Here is an 18401-nt window from a genome sequence, read left to right as displayed (position 1 = left end):
TTCTTCAGCTTCTATAGTCTACCCCCACACACACCTGTTTTTCTTTCTGTATAGTAGGTCACTTCCATTGCTTTCATTCCTTGTGATTGTACAGCAGTGACTTACTTTCTGATCTATAAAACAAATGGAACATTTTGTGCTTAGCAGGTTATTGGCCTGATATTACTTTTTCCCCCTCTTTTTTTTTTTTTTGCCTCCAGGGTTATCTCTGGGGCTCAGTGCCTGCACTACAAATCCACTGCTCCTGGAGGCTATTTGCCCTATTTTTGTTGTTGTTGTTGCTGCTGTTAATTGTTATTGTAATTGTTGGGTAGGACAGAGAGAAATGGAGAGAGGAGGGGAACAGAGAGGGGGAGAGAAAGACAGACACCTGCAGATGTGCTTCACTGCTTGTGAAGTAAACCCCCCCCCCCCGGGCATATGGGGGGAGCTGGGAGCTTCAGCTGGGATCCTTGCACTTTGGGCTATGTGCGCTTAATCTGGCGTGCCACCACCCGACCCTACCCTACTTATTAATGTTTTTTAATTATTATTTTAATGAGAGATACAGAGAGAAAGACCAGAGCACTGCTCAGCTTTGGATTCTGGTGCTGCTGGGGATTGAACCTGTGACTTTAGAGCCTCAGGCATGAAAGTCTCTCTTTTTTCTTTTTTGGATGAAAATCTTTTGCAGAACCACCATGCCCTTCACCTGATATTATTTAAAAATTCAGATTTAGGAGGCCAGGCAGCAGCGCACCAGGTTAAGAGCACATGATACAAAGTGTAAGGACCTGAGCAAGGAACCTGGTTCGAGTCCCCAGCTCACCACCTGCAGGGGAGTCGATTCACAAGAGGTGAAACAGGTCTGCAGGTGTCTGTCTTTCTCTCTCCCCTCTCTGTCTTTTCCTCCTCTCTCCATTTCTCTCTGTACTATCAAAAAAAAAAAAGCCATAGGAGCAGGAGCAGTGGATTTGTATTGCAGGCACCGAGCCCCAGCAGTAACCCTGGAGGCAAAAAATTTAGATTTATATTTGAGTCCTCAGAAAATGCATACTGGTTGAATTGGAACTGTGAGATCCTTGGCTTGATTCCAAGCCCCCCTCCCCAAAGTACAGTGCTTTTGGAAAAAAAAAAACATACAAAACTGGTCCTTTGCTCTAGAAGCTTTAAATGGCTGTTCAGCCATTTGATACATATATGTACCTTTTTTTTTTTTTTAAATAGTCATTATTTATAATAGAGACAGTCAGAAATTGAGAGGGAAAGGGGAGATAGAGAGGGAGAGAGACAGACACCTGCAGCCCTGCTTCACCACTTGCAAAGCTTTCCCCCTGCTATAACCCGGGTCCTTGTGCATTGTAGCGCGCACTCAGCCAGGTGTGCCACCACCTGGCCCCTACCTCTTTTTTTTTTTTCTTAAGCACTGCTGATTATATGTTTTCATTGTTCTATAGGAATATTTCTTGATCTGTTGTTTTTAAATTTTATTTGAATGAGAGAGAGAGGGAGACACTAGAACACTGTGCAGCTCTGGCTGATGGTGTTGCAGGGGGTTGAACCAGGGACCTTGGGAACCTCAGGCATTAAAGTCTTTTGTATAATCATTATGCTGTCTCCCCAGCCTTACCCATTCCCCTCCCTCCCTCCCCCCTTTCCTTCCTTCCTTCCTTCCTTCCTTCCTTCCTTCCTTCCTTCCTTTCTTTTTTTAAGATTTGTTTGTTAGTTGAACAGACAAGAGGCAGAGAGAGAGAGGGACTATACTATAGTACTGAAGCTTAGTCAATACAGTGGGGACCAGGCTTGAACCTGAGTTGTGCACTTGGAAAAGCAGCGCACTACCCAAGTGAGCTATTACTATTATTTTTCAAGATTTTATTCATGAGAAAGATAGGAGAGAGAAAGAACCAGATATCACTCTGACACATGTGCTGCCGGGGATCAAACTCAGGACCTCATACTTGAGAGTCCAAAGCTTTACCACTGCACCACCTCCCAGACCACCCAAGTGAGCTATTTTGATGGCCCAATTTATTTATTTGTGAGAAAGAGAGGTGCCAGGTGGTGGCACACCCGGCTGAGTGCACACGTTGCAATGCACTAGGACTTGGGTTGGAACCTCCAGGCCCCACCTGTAAGGGGAAAACTTTGCAGCTAGTGAAGCAGCGCTACAGGTGTCTCTCTTCCTCTTCCTCTCTGTCTCCCCCTGCCCTCTCGATTTCTGGCTGTCTCTAACCAATAAATAAAGATAATATGAGAGAGAGAGAGAGAGAGAGGGAGAGAGAAGATGGATGGGGAGAGAGTACCAGTACATCACTTTGACATATGTGTGATGTCGGGAGTTGAACTTGGGACCTCATGTTTGAGAGTCAGTGTTTTATCCACTGAACCACCTCCTAGACCATGTGACCCATTCTTTCATGACACATAAATCATCTGTCTTTAATGCTTCATTTTTGCGTCCCGTGAACTTCTTTTCCTGTAATGTCTGTAGTATTTTGCCTTTGCTTTTCTCATCCCTTATGTCCAGCCATGCCCACACTCCTTTAACATTTCTTTCTAGGTTCTTTAATCAAGGCCTTAATCCTTTTTTATATCCATTACTGCCTCAGTACTTACTAATTCCACATTTCTCCTTTTGCTCCTGCCTGATTTTTCTTTTCTCCATTCTCAGGACCCAGCTAATAATCATAAAGGAAAGCACTTAACTTTCCTGGCTGTAGTTGTTTGTTCATCTGGAAGGCTGTAGGCTCATCTATGCCCAGCTCCTTGAGTTGTGTCAAGTTTTAGAATGAGGGCCCGACGGATGTGCTTGCTCACCACACCCCCGTCTCCAGTCTTCTGTTAAGAAACAGGAGTCGCTCACCTAGTTTGTGTCCGCTGTAGCCACTAACTTGTAGGGGTGAACTTTGTAATTTTTTGTTTTAAAATTTCAGGTTTAACTCACATTATCACTATGGACCTTCATCAAAAGGAGATCCAAGGCTTTTTCAGCTTTCCCGTGGACAACCTTAGAGCCTCACCTTTCCTGCTTCAGTATATCCAGGAAGAAGTGAGGAGCCACCAGCAAATACCCCCTGCCCTCCAAAGAGACCCTTTGTAGCTTTTCTTTGGGGACCAGATTTCAGTGTTGAAGGGCATATGAGACGATCCGCCCCCGAAGCTGTAATGCCCGGGGCAGCTAGCTGGAGTCAGTTTTTGACGAGTGGAGGGTTATAGGTTCCCGTTGGATTTCTGTCTAAGTATCTTGTCGCCAGAAGGCCAGTGCGCTATCCATTGCGCCTCAGATCCGCCTGCCTTCTAAGTATCTGTTTGCCTGTAGTGAAAGTTTTAAGATTCAGTTTTTCTTTCTCTTCTTCTTATTTATTTATTTATTTATTTATTGTTTTTGGTTTTTTTTTTGTCTCCTCGATGTAGCTGTCTTTTTGCAGTGATGTTCATTGAGACGTTTGAAAAAAAAATTGAAATGTGCAGATGCACTTCCAGCATATTTGTTTACTAGTGTGGGCCATTGTCACCAGAGGAAAACATGTAATGCAGACATACTGTGTCCTTTCTTCCTGTTCACTTTTCAGTATTCTCCTATTTTTTCCTAAATTTAGATCCCAAATTACAGGAACGCGGTTATTGTAGCTAAGTCTCCTGATGCTGCAAAAAGGTAAGCAGACCAGGCGTCCGTGAGAACTTTCGGAGTTTGCTCTGTTTCTTTTCTGGCCTTCTTGCCTCTCTACCTTGAACAGGTGTTGTTTCCTTTCTTCCTTCTTTCTTTCCTCCCTTCCTTCCTCCCTTCTTTCCTTCCTGCCTTCCTTTCTTTCTTTCCTTCCTACATTAATTTTAGATAAGAGACAGAGAAGGGAGAAGAGAGTAAGAGACCACAGCACTGAGGCTTCCTCCAGTGTGTTGTGGGTGGGGCTGGAACCTGGGTTGTACACATGACAGAGCAGCACACTGGCTGAGTGAGATACTTTTCCAGCCATTTGAACAACAGGTCTTCTAAGAAACTATAAAGAAAAGGGGGGGGGGGAGATGAAGGGCCTTAGAGATCACTCAGTGGGCAGGGCATCTGCCTTGCCATGTATGCAGCCGTGTGTGTGTGTGAGACCATGGGAGGGCTACGACACCATGGGAAGCACTGGGGCTGTGTGTGGTGTCTTCCCATATCTATCTATCTATCTATCTATCTATCTATCTATCTATCTATCTATCTATCTATCTAACTGTGTGTGTGTGTGAGTCCATCCATCCATATGAGTGAAACAGTGACCTAGGAGTGTATAAAATCATACATATGCGGGAGTCGGGCGGTGGCGCAGTGGGTTAAGCGCACGTGGCGCAAAGCGCAGGGACCGCCATAAGGATCCCGGTTCGAGCCCCCGGCTCCCCACCTGCAGGGGAGTCGCTTCACAGGCGGTGAAGCAGGTCTGCAGGTGTCTGTCTTTCTCTCCCCTCTCTCTCTGTCTTCCCCTCCTCTCTCCATTTCTCTCTGTCCTATCCAACAGCAAAGCAACGTCAACAATGGCAATAATAACCGCAACAAGGCTGCAACAACTAGGGCAACAAAAAGGGGGAAAAATGGCCTCCAGGAGCGGTGGTTTCATGGTGCAGGCACCGAGCCCAGCAATAACCCTGGAGGGGGAAAAAAAAATCATACATATGCAAGGAAAAGTAACATTTTTTAAAAAAGATGTACTAGCTAACTATTACATAATTTATTGTGTAAACATAGGGTGCAGGCCAACATTTTTTACCTACTTATAAACAGGCATTGGGCGTTGGTATACAATTGAATATACTTTCTCCACAGGGTAGCTAAGCTAGCCCAGTCAAATTGGTGACACCTGTCCATTTACCACTTATGCATTATTAATAGAATTTCAAGAACAAAATTGTCAAAGAAAAAAATCTGTCTTGGGGGACCGGGTGGCAGAGCTCCTGATTGAGTGCACATGTTATAGTGCAGAAGGACCTGGGTTTGAGCCCCGTCCCCATCTATGGGGGAAGTTTCATGAGTGGTGAAGCAGGCCTGCAGGTGTCTCTCTGTCTTTCTCCCTATCACCCCTTCCCTTTTGATTTCTGGCTGTCTCTATCCAATAAATAAGTTAAGATAATTTGAAAAAAAAGAAAAGAAAAATCTGTCTTGGTGCCTCTGAAACAGGAATGAGGTGTCTGTCGAGGGTCTATCAAAGTATAGCCTATAGAGGCTTAATGGCTTGTGCGTGGCCCATTTTATTGTCATATCCTACATTGTAGTTTTTTAAAATACATTTACTTATTTATTCCCTTTTGTTGCCCTTGTTTTATTGTTGTAGTTATTATTGATGTCATTGTTGGATAGGACAGAGAGAAATAGAGAGAGGAGGGGAAGACGGGGAGAGAAAGACAGACACCTGCAGACCTGCTTCACTGCTTGTGAAGCGGCTCCCCTGCAGGTGGGGAGCCGGGGAGGGGGGCTCAAACCGGGGTCCTTGCGCTTTGCGCCACCTACGCTTAACCTGCGCTACCGCCCGACTCCCTGTAGTTTTCCTTTGGGAGAACAGTTCTCAGTAAAAGAAGACCTATGAGTCTTTTACAGGGAATGATTTTTTAAAAAATTATTTATTTATTAAGGAGAGGGAGAGAAAGAATCAGGGCATCACCCCAACATAAGTGATGCCTCTGGGCCTCATGCTTGAGAGCCCCACTGTGCCACCTCCCAGACCACTCAGAAAGTGATTTCTTTAAGGGTATTTTCATAGGACAGTATTTCTCTCTCTCTCTCTCTCTCTCTCTCTCTCTCTCTCTCTTATCTTTATTTGATAGAGATAGCCAGAAATCAAGAAGGGAGAGGAGGATAGGGAGAGAAAGAGACACCTACAGCACTGCTTCATCGTCCACAAAGCTTTCCCCCTGGTTAAAGCAGGGCTTTAACCCAGTCTTTGGCCATTGTAACATGTGCACTCAACCAGTTGCTCCCATCACCCGACCCCAGAAAGTGATCTTTTAAAAAAGATTCCATTTGGGACCTGGTGGTGGCACACCTGGTTGAGAACATGTGTTACAGTGCACAAAGACCCTTCGTGCACTGTAACACAGTTCACAGTGCAGGTTCGAGCCCCCAGTCCCCACCTGCAGGGGGAAGCTTCATGAGTGGTGAAGCAAGGCTGCAGGTGTCTCTCTGTCTCTTTGCCTCTATCTTCCTCTTCCCTCTTGATTTCTGACTGTGTCTATTCAATAATAAATAAAGATAATAAAAATAAATCAAAAGAGTCCACTTACTGGATAGAGAGAGAAAGAGGGGGGGGAGAGAGAGAGGCCTGTAGCACTGCTTATGTACCTCCCCCCTGCAGGTGGGGACAGCCTGGGGCTTGAACCAGGGTTCTTCAGCTTGGTAACATGTGCACTCAACTTGGCATACCACTGCCTGGCCCCAGGTAATAATTTTTAAGAGATCTTTTTGAACAAAGTTTTATTTTATTTTTTTATCCAGAGATGAGAAGGTGAGTGTTGTCATAGTGGATAAAAGGTAGGGCCCAAATTATCTAGAGTCAGATGCAGAGAACAGCATCAGTAATTGGTATATTGCCCACTTTGTGTGGTAACCCTTGTGCCATCCTTCAGCGAGCTTCATAATCCCTGGCTCATAGAAGGACCTGTCTTTATTGGTGACAAACTGAACAAGGTGCTGCTTTACGGCCACATCCGAATTGAATGTTTTGAAGAAAGTGAGGCAAGTGGGAGCCTGGCGGCACAAGGTCAGGCGAGTGCGGTGGGTGCGCCAACACATCCCATCCGAGCTCCGACCGTTTTTGACACAGGATCGAACTTGTGTGTGGAACATAACTCCTAGATGTTTCTGGATGATGGATTCTCTGTCCAGTCGGCAACAGTCCACATTCACTCGCATTGATTGTTGGGTTCTTTGGTTGTCTGTCACAACACGACACCTTTAAAACCCCTCCACACTGACCACTTTGCCTCCCTCTGATGAAAGTCTGCTTTCACTGTCATTTGAGGTGAATCACATCAGGCCCAAGATAGTTTGCACACCACACAGTGTTGTAAACAATCCACTTTTCACCACCAGTTAGCAGCCACTTCAAAACAGGATCTTTTACCTCATGTTTAATAAACATATCACAGACATTCATATACACCATTAAATGACCTTTTTTGACCCCACGAGGAACTCAAGTCCCAGCTTCTTTAGGTGGCTGTGAACGTCTGAATGATGGCTGTCCAGTGTGTCTGTGGTCCTTAGTGTCCTGTAACATGGCTTTGACTGGACTGATGCCTTTATATTGTCTTCACCAACCTCGGTGGCCTCCCTGGCCGAAGAGTGTCATTGAGATCCAAGTCACCCACACAGAATCTCATGAGCATTGTTGGCACCGATGTTCCTGTAGTGAGAGCGTTGCCACCATAAACCTTTACACAACTTTCCCCAAGCTCCACATTCTTCCCTTTACGGAAGTAAAATGGTTAAAATATGGCAAAAATGCAGTTTGGACTTTTTTTTTTTCCTTCCTCCTCTAGGGTTATTGCTGGGCTCGGTGCCTGCACCATGAATCCACCGCTCCTGGAGGCCATTTTTCCCCCCTTTTGTTGCCCTTGTTGTAGCTTCTTTGTGGTTATTATTATTGCCCTTGTTGACGCAATTTGTTGTTGGATAGGACAGAGAGAAATGGAGAAAGGAGGGGAAGACAGAGAAGGGGAGAGAAAGATAGACACCTGCAGTCCTGCTTCACCGCCTGTGAAGCGACTCCCCTGCAGGTGGGGAGCCGGGGGCTCAAACCGGGATCCTTATGGCGGTCCCTGCGCTTTGCGCCACGTGCGCTTAACCCACTGCGCCACCGCCCGACCCCCGCAGTTTGGACTTCTATCTTCAGCTTACCATAAACTCTCCAAACGCAACCAAATCACTTATTTTTTTAATGAAGCCATCAAATGACAAAGCAGTAACACAGATGCCAGTGACTCTGGTACCTCCAAAAATGAACTAGCACTATCTGTGCCTCCAAAATAAGCTAGCACATCTGCAAAAGTGTGTTATGACTTTTCCGACGACCCAGTAATTCAATACAGTGATGAGATAGTGGCATCTGGGTTTTTTCCCCATGCATTTTAACAAATCACTTCTCTTGCCTTTCTCTTAGAGCCCAGTCATATGCTGAAAGACTTCGCCTCGGCTTAGCTGTGATCCACGGAGAAGCCCAGTGTACAGAGCTGGACATGGATGATGGGCGTCATTCTCCCCCAATGGTCAAAAATCCCACTGTGCACACAGGCCTGGAGCTGCCGTGTAAGACTAGTTCTGTGTGCTTTGCTTTATCTATTAAATGGAAGGAGGTTTTGAACAGTGTGAGTTAGTACCTATGTGGATACATATTTGACTTGGTACTTGCAGATAAGTGAGTGTATTTCATTGATTTCCCCAGTCTCCTTTTGTAAAAGGAGATCGAGCTCCCCACTTGTGGGCTGTGATCAGGGCATTTGAGCTGACTGGGGTAGCTTCACAAGTGGTGAAGCAGGGCTGCAGAAGATGTCTCTGTCTCTCTCCCTCCCCTCTCAGTTTCTCTGTCTCTAGCCAATAATAAATAAATAGGGGCAATAAAAAAAAAAACAATGAGATTGTGAAATAATTTTAGCCTTAGTATAAAAACTGTGTGTTCAGGGTAACAGCCATTGGTCAGATATCAGATTTGAACCGATTAGTCAAATATCAGGTAACTTATATCACTTAAGGACCCAGTCCTTTGCTCTGATACTGGAATAACTTGTTATTAATCTAACAGTGTAAGGCCAGCAAGGTAGTGCACCTGCTCTGTCATGTGCATGGCCCAGTTGTAGGCCGGCCTCTCACCAAATTGGAGGGAGCTTTGCAGGAAGCATCAGTGCTGTGGTATCTTTTCCTCGTTCTATCTGAAAAAAATTGGTCTGGAGCAATGACATGACCATAACTTTTTTTTTTTTAATAAATCCTTACTCTGGTACAACTAGATGTTCAATCTTCATATTGTTTCTTTTTAACCCTGCAATCGGCCACTTTTCCTAATTCTAGTGAAAAATGATATTTAGAAAACAAGCTTGGGGCTTCACAATTGTACACTCTCAGGTCATTGCACACTTTAGTGACCGGATGTATTTCCACAGACAATTTAGGGTCAAGGGTCATATTGATAGATAGTACAAATAATCACACTATTTTATATGATGAAAAGCTCTATTCTGAGGGACTTTTGATGGTAACCTTGTGTATTATGGAAATGTTGCAAAGGGATGCATTTCTTTATTAACATTCTGGTGTGTTTCCATTACAACTTTCTCAGTTTTTCTTTTTTCATTTTCTGTAATGACCTTTTTTAAATTTGGATGACAGAATTCTGAAACAGAGCCTAAATATAGTGAAAAATGGTATTTAGAAAACAAGGTATGGACCAAGATCAAATGGAGAGATAATAATTCCCCCTTATCTTTTTTTACTTTTTATTTATTTATTTAAATTTTAAAAAAAATATTTATTTTCCCTTTTGTTGCCCTTGTCATTATTGTTGTTGTAGTTATAATTGTTATTGATGTCGTTCTTACTTCTTATTTTGGAAAAGGAAGACTTGATCAATTGATTCTTGGGGAAAAGACAAGAAAGAGAAATCTAAGGATGATTGTCAGTGCTGAATTATTTCACTTGAAAAAATGCTCATTTTAAGAAGGTGGCTCGGAAGATAGCATAATGGTTATGCAAAAACTTTCATGCCTGAGGCTCTCAGGTCCTAGGTTCAATCCCCAGCACCACCACAGGCCAGGGCTGAGTAGTGCTGTGGTCTCTCATTTTTGTATCTTTCCTTCTATCTCTTTCTCCCTCTCTTTTAAAATAAAATAAATCATTGATTTTTTTAAGCAGAAGACAATTTCCTTTTTAAAATTTTTACTTATATATTATTTGCTAGAGACAGGGAAACTGAGAAGGGGGAGATAGAGAGGAGAGAGAAACAGACACCTGCAGCCCTACTTCACTGTTCATGAAGCTTCCCCCCGTGGGTGACGACCAGGGTCCTGTGCACTGTTGTTTGTGCTTAACCAAGTATGCCACCACCTGGCCCCCTTCTTTTTAAGAACATTAGGGAATCATTTTTACAAATTGGAGAAACTAAGTTTTTCTTTAACAGTAATTTCTATCATAAAAAATGATGCACATTTTATTCTTAATTGGTATTTGTTGTGAGAAAATGTAGCACCTTTTATCTTCAGAATATGTGTTAGGTACCTTTTCTAAACCTTAAGCTGTTAGTGTTTTATTTTCTGGGAAACTATTAGAACATTTAGAGGCTTTTGTTTGTTTCCTTGTTTCTTTTTTTAGGACTGTTTATATCCTTTGAGGGTTACTCAGTCTTTTAGTACCCAGCAAACAATATGTTCAGTTTTTTTGTGGTTGTTATTTTAAGATTTATTACTTATGAGAAAGAGAGAACCAGAGCACTGCTATGGCATATGTGATGTTGGGGGTTAAACTCTGGACCTCATGCTTGAGAGTCCAATGCCATATCTACTGCACCACCTCTCAGGTCATGTGTTTATTATTTATAAAATAAAAATATTGACAAAGCCATAGGCTAAGAGTGGTAAAATTCCACACAATTCCTACTACCAGAAAAAACTCCATATCCCATTCCCTCCCCTGATAGCTTTTATATTCCTTAACCATCTGCGAGTATGGACCCAGGGTCATTATGGGGTGCAGAAGGTGGAAGGTCTGGCTTCTGTAATTGCTTCTCTGCTGAACATGGGTGTTGGCAGGTTGATCCGTACTCCCAGCCTGTCTCTTTCTTTCCCTAGCGGGGAAAGGCCCAAAGAACTTCAAATTACCCTTTGAAGGCTGGATCCCAATCATGCCAGTGTTTTCCTTTTCAAACTAATTAAAAAAAATTTTTTTTTTTTGGAGGGAAAGGCAGGATAATAGAAACAGGAGTTTTCATTGATGTTTTCTGCATCAAACTAGATCTGAATTTATCTTGTGATCTTTGACGAGGGGATATTGACTGGCAGTCTTTTTACAGAGAAAAGTGGTAAGGAGAAAGGACCATGTCTCTTTTAAGGAGTGGGTAGATCAGTGTAACCACCCATCCTTGTGGTTTCACTTCAAGTTTGAGGGACTTGAGGACACTGCTCCAGTGTTGGTGGCTCATTCTCTCCCCTTTTCGGCAGTGTTTATATGCAGAACCCGTCTCCTTACCCAGAATAAAACAAAAGTCTCCTATCTGAATTTGCAGTGGGAAAGGAAATGACTGTTGAAATTTGCCAGTGAAACAGTGGCAGATTTTTTTTTTTTAAACCAGAGCACTGCTCAGCTCTGGCTTATGGTGGTGAGAGGGATTGAACCTGGGACTTTGGGGCCTCAGGCACAAGTGTCACTTTGCATAACCATTATGCTATCTAAACCCCCCCCCCCCCCATCAGTGCTGAATTTGAAGCTGGCTTATTCACTAAGAGGAAGGGAGGGAGGGATGGACCGACCTGTTTTGGATTTAAGAGCCTGTCAATAGGTATCAGCTACCAATAAGGACAGAGTAAGCCAGAGCATCACTTTGGGACATGTGATGCCAAGGACCAACTTCAGAACTTTTTCTTGAGAGTTCAACACTGTATCCACTGCTGCACCTCTCGGGCTGCTAAACTAAACTATATAGCCTGGACTTGATTCTCTTCCTTCCCCTGAGCTCCTCACTATACTAAATCGACAAGTATTTCAGAGTAATAATGTTTTCCAAAGAAGCAGAATAATTCCACTTGTTCATCTAAATGTGCCTCCCCCCGACACACACGGTACGCTAATCTCATTCTGAGGGTGAATTCTTATCTCCCTTCTCTTTCTTGCTATTTGGTTTGATTTGTACACTGAAGGGTCTTTTCCAGAGATAAGTTTTGTAGTGAGATAAGCCTCTACTTTAAGGATCAAATAAATCAGGAAAAGGTGATGAATTCAGCTGCCTTCACAATTTTTAAGAAACTGATTCAGGAGAGATTGAGCAGTGGCACAGCTGGTTGGGCTGCTTTATAAAGACCCAGGTTTGAGCCCCGGCTCCCCATCTGCAGGGGAGACACTTGACAAGTGCTGAAGCAGGTCTGCAAGTGTCTATCTCTGTCTCTCCTCTCATCTCAGTTTCTCTCTGTTATAGAAAATAAAGTAGAAAGAAAGAAAGGAAAAATGGCCACCAGTACCAGTGGATTCCTCATGCAGGCACTGAGCCCCAGCAGTAGCCCTGGTGGTAATAAAAATAAACCAATGAATTAAATTAGAAAGAAATTGACTAAGTCAGTCGTGCAGTTAGCTGCTAATAAGGTTACATTATCAAAATTAAGTCGCTGTGGAAGGAAATAAAGTAAAATCTTTCTCCTTGGCAGCCTTTCCCAGTTTATTTTCTAGAGTGGCGTTTATTTTCCATTTCTGTGCCAGTCAAAAGGGAGGGGTATTTCTGTTTTAAGTACTTATCTGTTTGTTTTGTATAGAGACAGAAGTGAAGAGAGAGACCTGCAGTGCTGTTCACTGCTCATGAAGTGTCCCTCACTGTAGGTGGGGACAAGGGGCTTGAACCTGAGTCCGTGAGCACTGGAACATGTGTGCTTTTCCAGGTTATACCACCATCTGGTCCCTGCTAGACCCGGGCTTCCAGTGTGCAATGCTGCTGGTCACATGTGGCTGGGAAATGTGGCCAGTCTCAGCTGAAAAGCACGCCATGTAAAGATATACCTTGAATTCTGGAAACTCAGTATGAAAAAAATGTCAGACAACAGTCATAAAGAATTTGCATGGGAGTCGGGCTGTAGCACAATGGGTTAAGCGCAGGTGGCGCAAAGCGCAAGCACTGGTGTAAGGATCCCGGTTCGAACCCCGGCTCCCCACCTGCAGGGGAGTCCCTTCACAGGCGGTGAAGCAGGTCTGCAGGTGTCTATCTTTCTCTCCTCCTCTCTGTCTTCCCCTCCTCTTTCCATTTCTCTCTGTCCTATCCAACAACGACAACAACAATAATAACTACAACAATAAAAAAAAAACAAGGGCAACAAAAGGGAATAAATAAATAATAAAATAAAAATAAATAAAAGAATTTGCATAACGGTTGCATATTTAGGTGATATGTTCAATCTATTGGATAAAATACATCAGTTGGATTTGCTAATTTTTTTAATTTCATCTTTTTAAAAATATTTTTTTTATTTTTCCGTTTGTTGCCCTTGTTTTTCATTGTTGTTGTAGTTGTTGTTATTGATGTCATCATTGTTGGATAGGACAGAGAGAAATGGAGAGAGGAGGGCAAGACAGAGATGGGGAGAGAAAGACACCTGCAGACCTGCTTCACCGCCATTGAAGCGACTCCCTTACAGGTGGGGAGCCGGGGGCTCGAACCGGGATCCTTACGCCGGTCCTTGTGCTTTGCGCCACGTGCGCTTAACCCGCTGCGCTACTGCTCGACTCCAATATATTTTATTTTTAAATGAGAGGTAGGAAGAGCACCAGTACATTGCTCAGCTCTGGCTTTGTGGTAGTGCTGGGGATTGAACCTGGAACCTCTGAGCCTCAGTCATAAGCGTAATTTGCATAGCCGGTGTACTGTCTCCCCAACGCCCCCCTTTTTATTGCCACCAGGGTTGTCACTGGGGCTCAGTGTCAGCTCTACAAATCCACCGCTCCTGGCAGCCACTTTTTTCTACTTTTTTTTTTTAATTGGCTAGGATAGAAAGACATCTGCAGGACCTACTTCACCACCTGTGAAGCAGCCCCCTTGCAGACGAGGAGTGGGGACTTGAACCTGGGTCCTTGCACTTAGTAATGTGTGTGCCTAGCTGGGTGCACCACTCCCCAGCCCCCCACCCTTTTTTGTTAACGAGAGAAAAAGAGACCACAGCTCTATGCCACCCTTTGTGATACTCTGTTTATCTTGTTTGGTGCTGCAAATCAGACCCAGGGTCTCATGCTTACAGGGCAGGTGCTCTACCGCCGAGCCATCTCCCCTCCCCTTTCCACTTTTTCGTGTGACTACTAAGAAACAGAAAATCACACGCAGGACTCGCCATCCGCTTCTATGGGACAGTGCTATCTTTAAACAGACACTGTTTCTGAAATACTCCAGGTTTTATTTGCTTGGCTGTTTATGGTTTGCCACAACTCCCAGGGAGTGAAGTTATGTGTAGATACAGATTTATTTAAAGATCAATTTTGCTAGCAAATACTAGGTTACAGGATGGTTCGGGCTATATTTATCGAGTGGTAAATGACTAACTGGGATCCATTTTTGTTTTGTTTTGCTAGTGATGATGGCCAAAGAGAAGCCACCAATAACGGTTGTCGGAGATGTTGGAGGGCGTATCGCAATCATAGTGGTAAGATGAAGCACTGTCCTTCACGAGAAAGAGGCAACACCCCTGGCTCTTAGCAGGTTGTCCCTTCTGGATTGTATTTCCCAGGGTAAAGGGTTTAAATGAGCCTACCTGTCCTTTCTCATTCCTGCTAGGACAAGTAGCAGAAATGCTTTATTTCTTTAAAAACATTTATTTATTTACTTATTTAAGAGTATGTAGAGGGGAGAGAGAGACTAGAACACTGCTTAGCTCTGGTTTATGGTTGTGCCAGGGATTGAGCCTGGGACCTCAGAGCCTCAGGAGTCCTTTGCATAACCATCATGCTGTCTCTAACCCGGGACATCTGAGAGAGAACTAAAGTAATACTTTGGCACATAAGATACTGGGAATCAAACTCAGGACCTCAGGCTTGAGAGTCCAGCACTTCAGCCACTGTGTCACCTCTCAGACCCAAGCAGAATGTTTCTATAAATGAAGAGAGTAGCCTAGAGTGTGGTGGATCCCATGAGAAAATTCAGTTCCACAAATAGCCTTTGATTTGAAAGGTTTGGGTTCCATCAAACCAGCTGACCTACTCATACTCAGCCTTCAGTATTAGGTCTCTGAGATGAACTAGAGAAGGGCTATTTCTAAATGAGAACATGAGTTGTGCCTGGCACTTGAACATCAGTTCCTAGCTCTAAACGGTGTGGTAGTTGAGATTGGTCTGTTCTCTTCTCATTTAACCTCCTGGACTAAAGTAAGCAGGACACTGTCTGTATAGTTTTAATCAGGGAAAATAGGGAAATGATTCACAGCAAGTCTAAGCTCCAGAAATAATGTCACATAAAGTTTTACTGGTTTTGGTACTGATTTTGGCAACACAGAGTACAGCCCACACAATTTGCTTGCGGGGCCGCATGGTGGTACACTCAATAGAGCACACAGATTACCATGTTCAAGGACCCAGGTTCAAGCACCTGGTCCCTACCTGTGGGGGAGAAGCTTCCTGAACTGTGAAGCAGTGCTGCAAAATGTCTCTCTTTTTCTCCCCCTCTGTCTCCCTATCCTCTCTCAATTTCTATCTCTATCCAGAAAATAAAGGGGGAGGGGGAATGGCCACCTGGAGCGGTGGATTCATCCTGCAAGCACTGAGTAGTCCCACTGTTAACTCTGGTGGCAGAAAGTTAATTAATTTATTTATTTTGCCTCCAGGGTTATCACTGGGGCTCGATGTCAGCACTACGAATCCACTGCTCCTGGAGGCTATTTTTCCCATTCTGTTGCCCTTGTTGTGGTTGTTATTGTTACTGTTGTTATAGCTGTTGTTGTAGTTCTCTGTAGGACACAGAGAGGAAGGGAAGACAGAGTGGAGGAGAGAAAGAGACACCTGCAGACCTGCTTCACCACCTGTGAAGTGACCCCCCCACCTGCAGGTGGGGAGCTGGGGGCTCGAACCAGGATCCTTACACTGGTCCTTGTGCTTTGCGCCGTGTGTGCTTAACCCACTGCAATACCGCCCAGCTCCCGCTAATTTAATTTAACGAAAAGGGCTGGAAAGATAGCATGGTGGTTCTGCAAAAGACTTTCATGCTCGAGCCTCCATGGTCCCAAGTTTAATCTCTAGCACCACCATAAGCCAGAACTGCAGAACTGAACAGTGCTCTGGTTTAAAAAAAAAAAAAAAAAAACTTGCTATTTTGGGAAGGTTAGACTTTGATCCAGGCAGATCACCCCCCCCCCCCCTTTTCCCTTTATACTTGAAACAAAGTGCAGAGGAGAGCAGAGAGGAACAGAGGGGAGCTCCCTACACTAACGACTCTGCTCTCTCCTCAGGATGACATTATCGATGACGTGGAAAGTTTCGTTGCTGCTGCAGAGATCCTGAAGGAGAGAGGTGCTTACAAGATTTATGTCATGGCCACTCACGGAATCTTGTCTGCAGAGGCCCCCCGTCTGATTGAGGAGTCCTCCATTGATGAGGTCTGTCTGAAGGGCCTAGAACACGAGGTGTTAGTCAAGTTTGTTCTGTTTCCTGTGATCAGTCACATGACGCTGTCAGTACCGTTTGCCCTCTTCCTCGAGGGCCTCTGAAGTAGTGCTTCTGGCGGCTAGCAGTTTGTTGGGTCAGATATATATTTAGTGATACACTTTTCTTCTTATAAAGATATGCTTAATGTGTTTGAGTATATTTATATATCTTAATCTCATTTCATTCTGTACAGCATTTCTCTCAAGACTTTCCCATTAACGTGAAAGTTTGTCCCGGTGTCTGGAAATCTCGTTGATGTTGGAAGGGAGTCCAAGGCAGAGGAGAGCTTGTCTCTGTTCATGTTCACTCAGCTGTTTGCACCACTGCAGAGAAATCACAATATTCCTGCCCTTTTATTTGAATCATGAAGCCTCCCCCTGTGTAAATTTCACTAAGCTTAGTTCAGGATGAATCTGATTCTGTAGTTGGGAATTTGTTTGGACATTAACTGTTGAGTGGGTTTTTCTGAGTGGCCGCATAGCGGTCTTTTCTGAGTGGCTATCCATAACAGTCTCTTTCCTGTTGCTGCAATGACAGGTGGTGGTGACAAATACTGTCCCTCACGAGGTACAGAAGCTGCAGTGTCCCAAGATAAAGACTGTGGACATCAGTCTGATTCTTTCTGAAGCAATTAGAAGAATCCACAATGGGGAATCCATGGCGTACCTTTTCCGGAACATCACAGTGGATGACTAGGTTTCATAGTCTTCTCAGCTCAGAACTCCTGAGGGAAACACGTGAAAAGCAGTGCTGTTAACTATATACACAGTTTTCTTTCACGGGAGGACTGCCAGCTCTGGTAGGTAGGAGGCCTTAGTGATAGTCAAGAAGATAACAGAGCTAATGGATAAATGGCCTTAACTGTCCGCTGTCGTCATATCGCCGCTTAAAAAAATCACACTATCCTGAAAAATCTTGTTGATACTGTAAAGGAGCTCAGGGCAGACGGGCTCTCCTGCTCACTTAGTCGTTTCAGCTACACGTCGCGGTACAGATGCTGAACTGGAGGGAAACTGAAAGCCCAAAGACTGTTTGCTTCCCACTTGCCCTCTCCCCCCATCAACTTCGTGTCAGCCTTTTATAAAGAATCCCCCCTTTTTTTTTTCTTTTAAAAACCACTATCTGTCTATCTGTATAGCCATCGAATAATAAAGTATCTCTGCTACTATACTCAGTCATTGGGGGTGGGGGTGGGGGCTCACGTTAGAGAATGATTGTTTGCTGGACTTTTGTGTCGTTCTTCCATTGCAAATAAACTTGTCTCACTTGCCTGTTCACTTCACTGTGGCGCTGTCACTTCCCTGTCCAGATCAGAAGACAGTGAATACACAATAAAGGCCCGTGGCCGGCCCCAGACCCTAGGCGTGAATTTTCTCTCGGAGATCACGTTTCCCATTCAAGCGCTGACTTTCAGTCTCTGTTGAGTCACTTGAGAATCTAGATTCTTTTTTTAAAAATATTTATTTATTTATTCCCTTTTATTGTTCTTCTTTTATTGTTGTAGTTATTATTGTTGTTATTGATGCCGTTGTTGGATAGGACAGAGAGAAATGGAGAGAGGAGGGGAAGACAGAGAGGGGGAGAGAAAGACAGACACCTGCAGACCTGCTTCACCGCCTGTGAAGCGACTCCCCTGCAGGTGGGGAGCCGGGGGCTTGAACCGGGATCCTTACGCCGGTCCTTGCGCTTTGCGCCATGTGCACTTAACCCGCTGCGTTACTGCCCGACTCCCTAGAATCTAGATTCTTAAGGGCCAGCAGAATAGCTCACTTGGGTAGCGCACTGCTCTGCCATGCGCACCACCCAGGTTTGGGCCCAGCCACCACCACATTCAAGGGAGCTTCAGCGCCCTAATGTCTCTTCCTTGTTTGTTTCACACTGCCCGGCACTGGTTTATGGCAGTGCTGGGGATTGAACCTGCAAGCTTGTATGCCTCAGGAAGTTAATTTAAGTGGGAAGGGGGGGACACCAGCTGCACTACTTCACCACTTAGTTTTCCCCTGCAAATGGGGACTGGGGGCTTGAACCCAGGTCCTTGGACATTGTAACGTGCACTCAACTGGACATATCACCAACTAGCTCC

At 44.4% G+C, this 18401-nt stretch overlaps 1 protein-coding gene across 1 annotated transcript in view; it reads left to right on the top strand.

Annotated features, from left to right (window-relative positions):
• PRPSAP1 (phosphoribosyl pyrophosphate synthetase associated protein 1) overlaps nt 1-17488 on the top strand; it is a 44501-nt gene extending 27013 nt beyond the window's left edge. The window contains exons 5-10 of the mRNA XM_060202816.1: nt 2916-3031; nt 3582-3637; nt 8112-8257; nt 14258-14328; nt 16123-16269; nt 16856-17488. Of these exons, the coding sequence (XP_060058799.1) occupies nt 2916-3031; nt 3582-3637; nt 8112-8257; nt 14258-14328; nt 16123-16269; nt 16856-17014 (695 nt within the window). The 3' untranslated portion in view covers nt 17015-17488. The remainder of the gene's footprint in view (nt 1-2915; nt 3032-3581; nt 3638-8111; nt 8258-14257; nt 14329-16122; nt 16270-16855) is intronic.
• The last annotated feature ends 913 nt before the right edge of the window (nt 17489-18401 follow it).

Source organism: Erinaceus europaeus, chromosome 12 (assembly GCF_950295315.1).
Source record: "Erinaceus europaeus chromosome 12, mEriEur2.1, whole genome shotgun sequence".
Lineage (NCBI taxonomy): Eukaryota > Metazoa > Chordata > Mammalia > Eulipotyphla > Erinaceidae > Erinaceus > Erinaceus europaeus.
The sequence above is the reverse complement of the archived record's forward strand: the minus strand, read 5'-3'. Positions and strand labels throughout refer to the sequence as shown.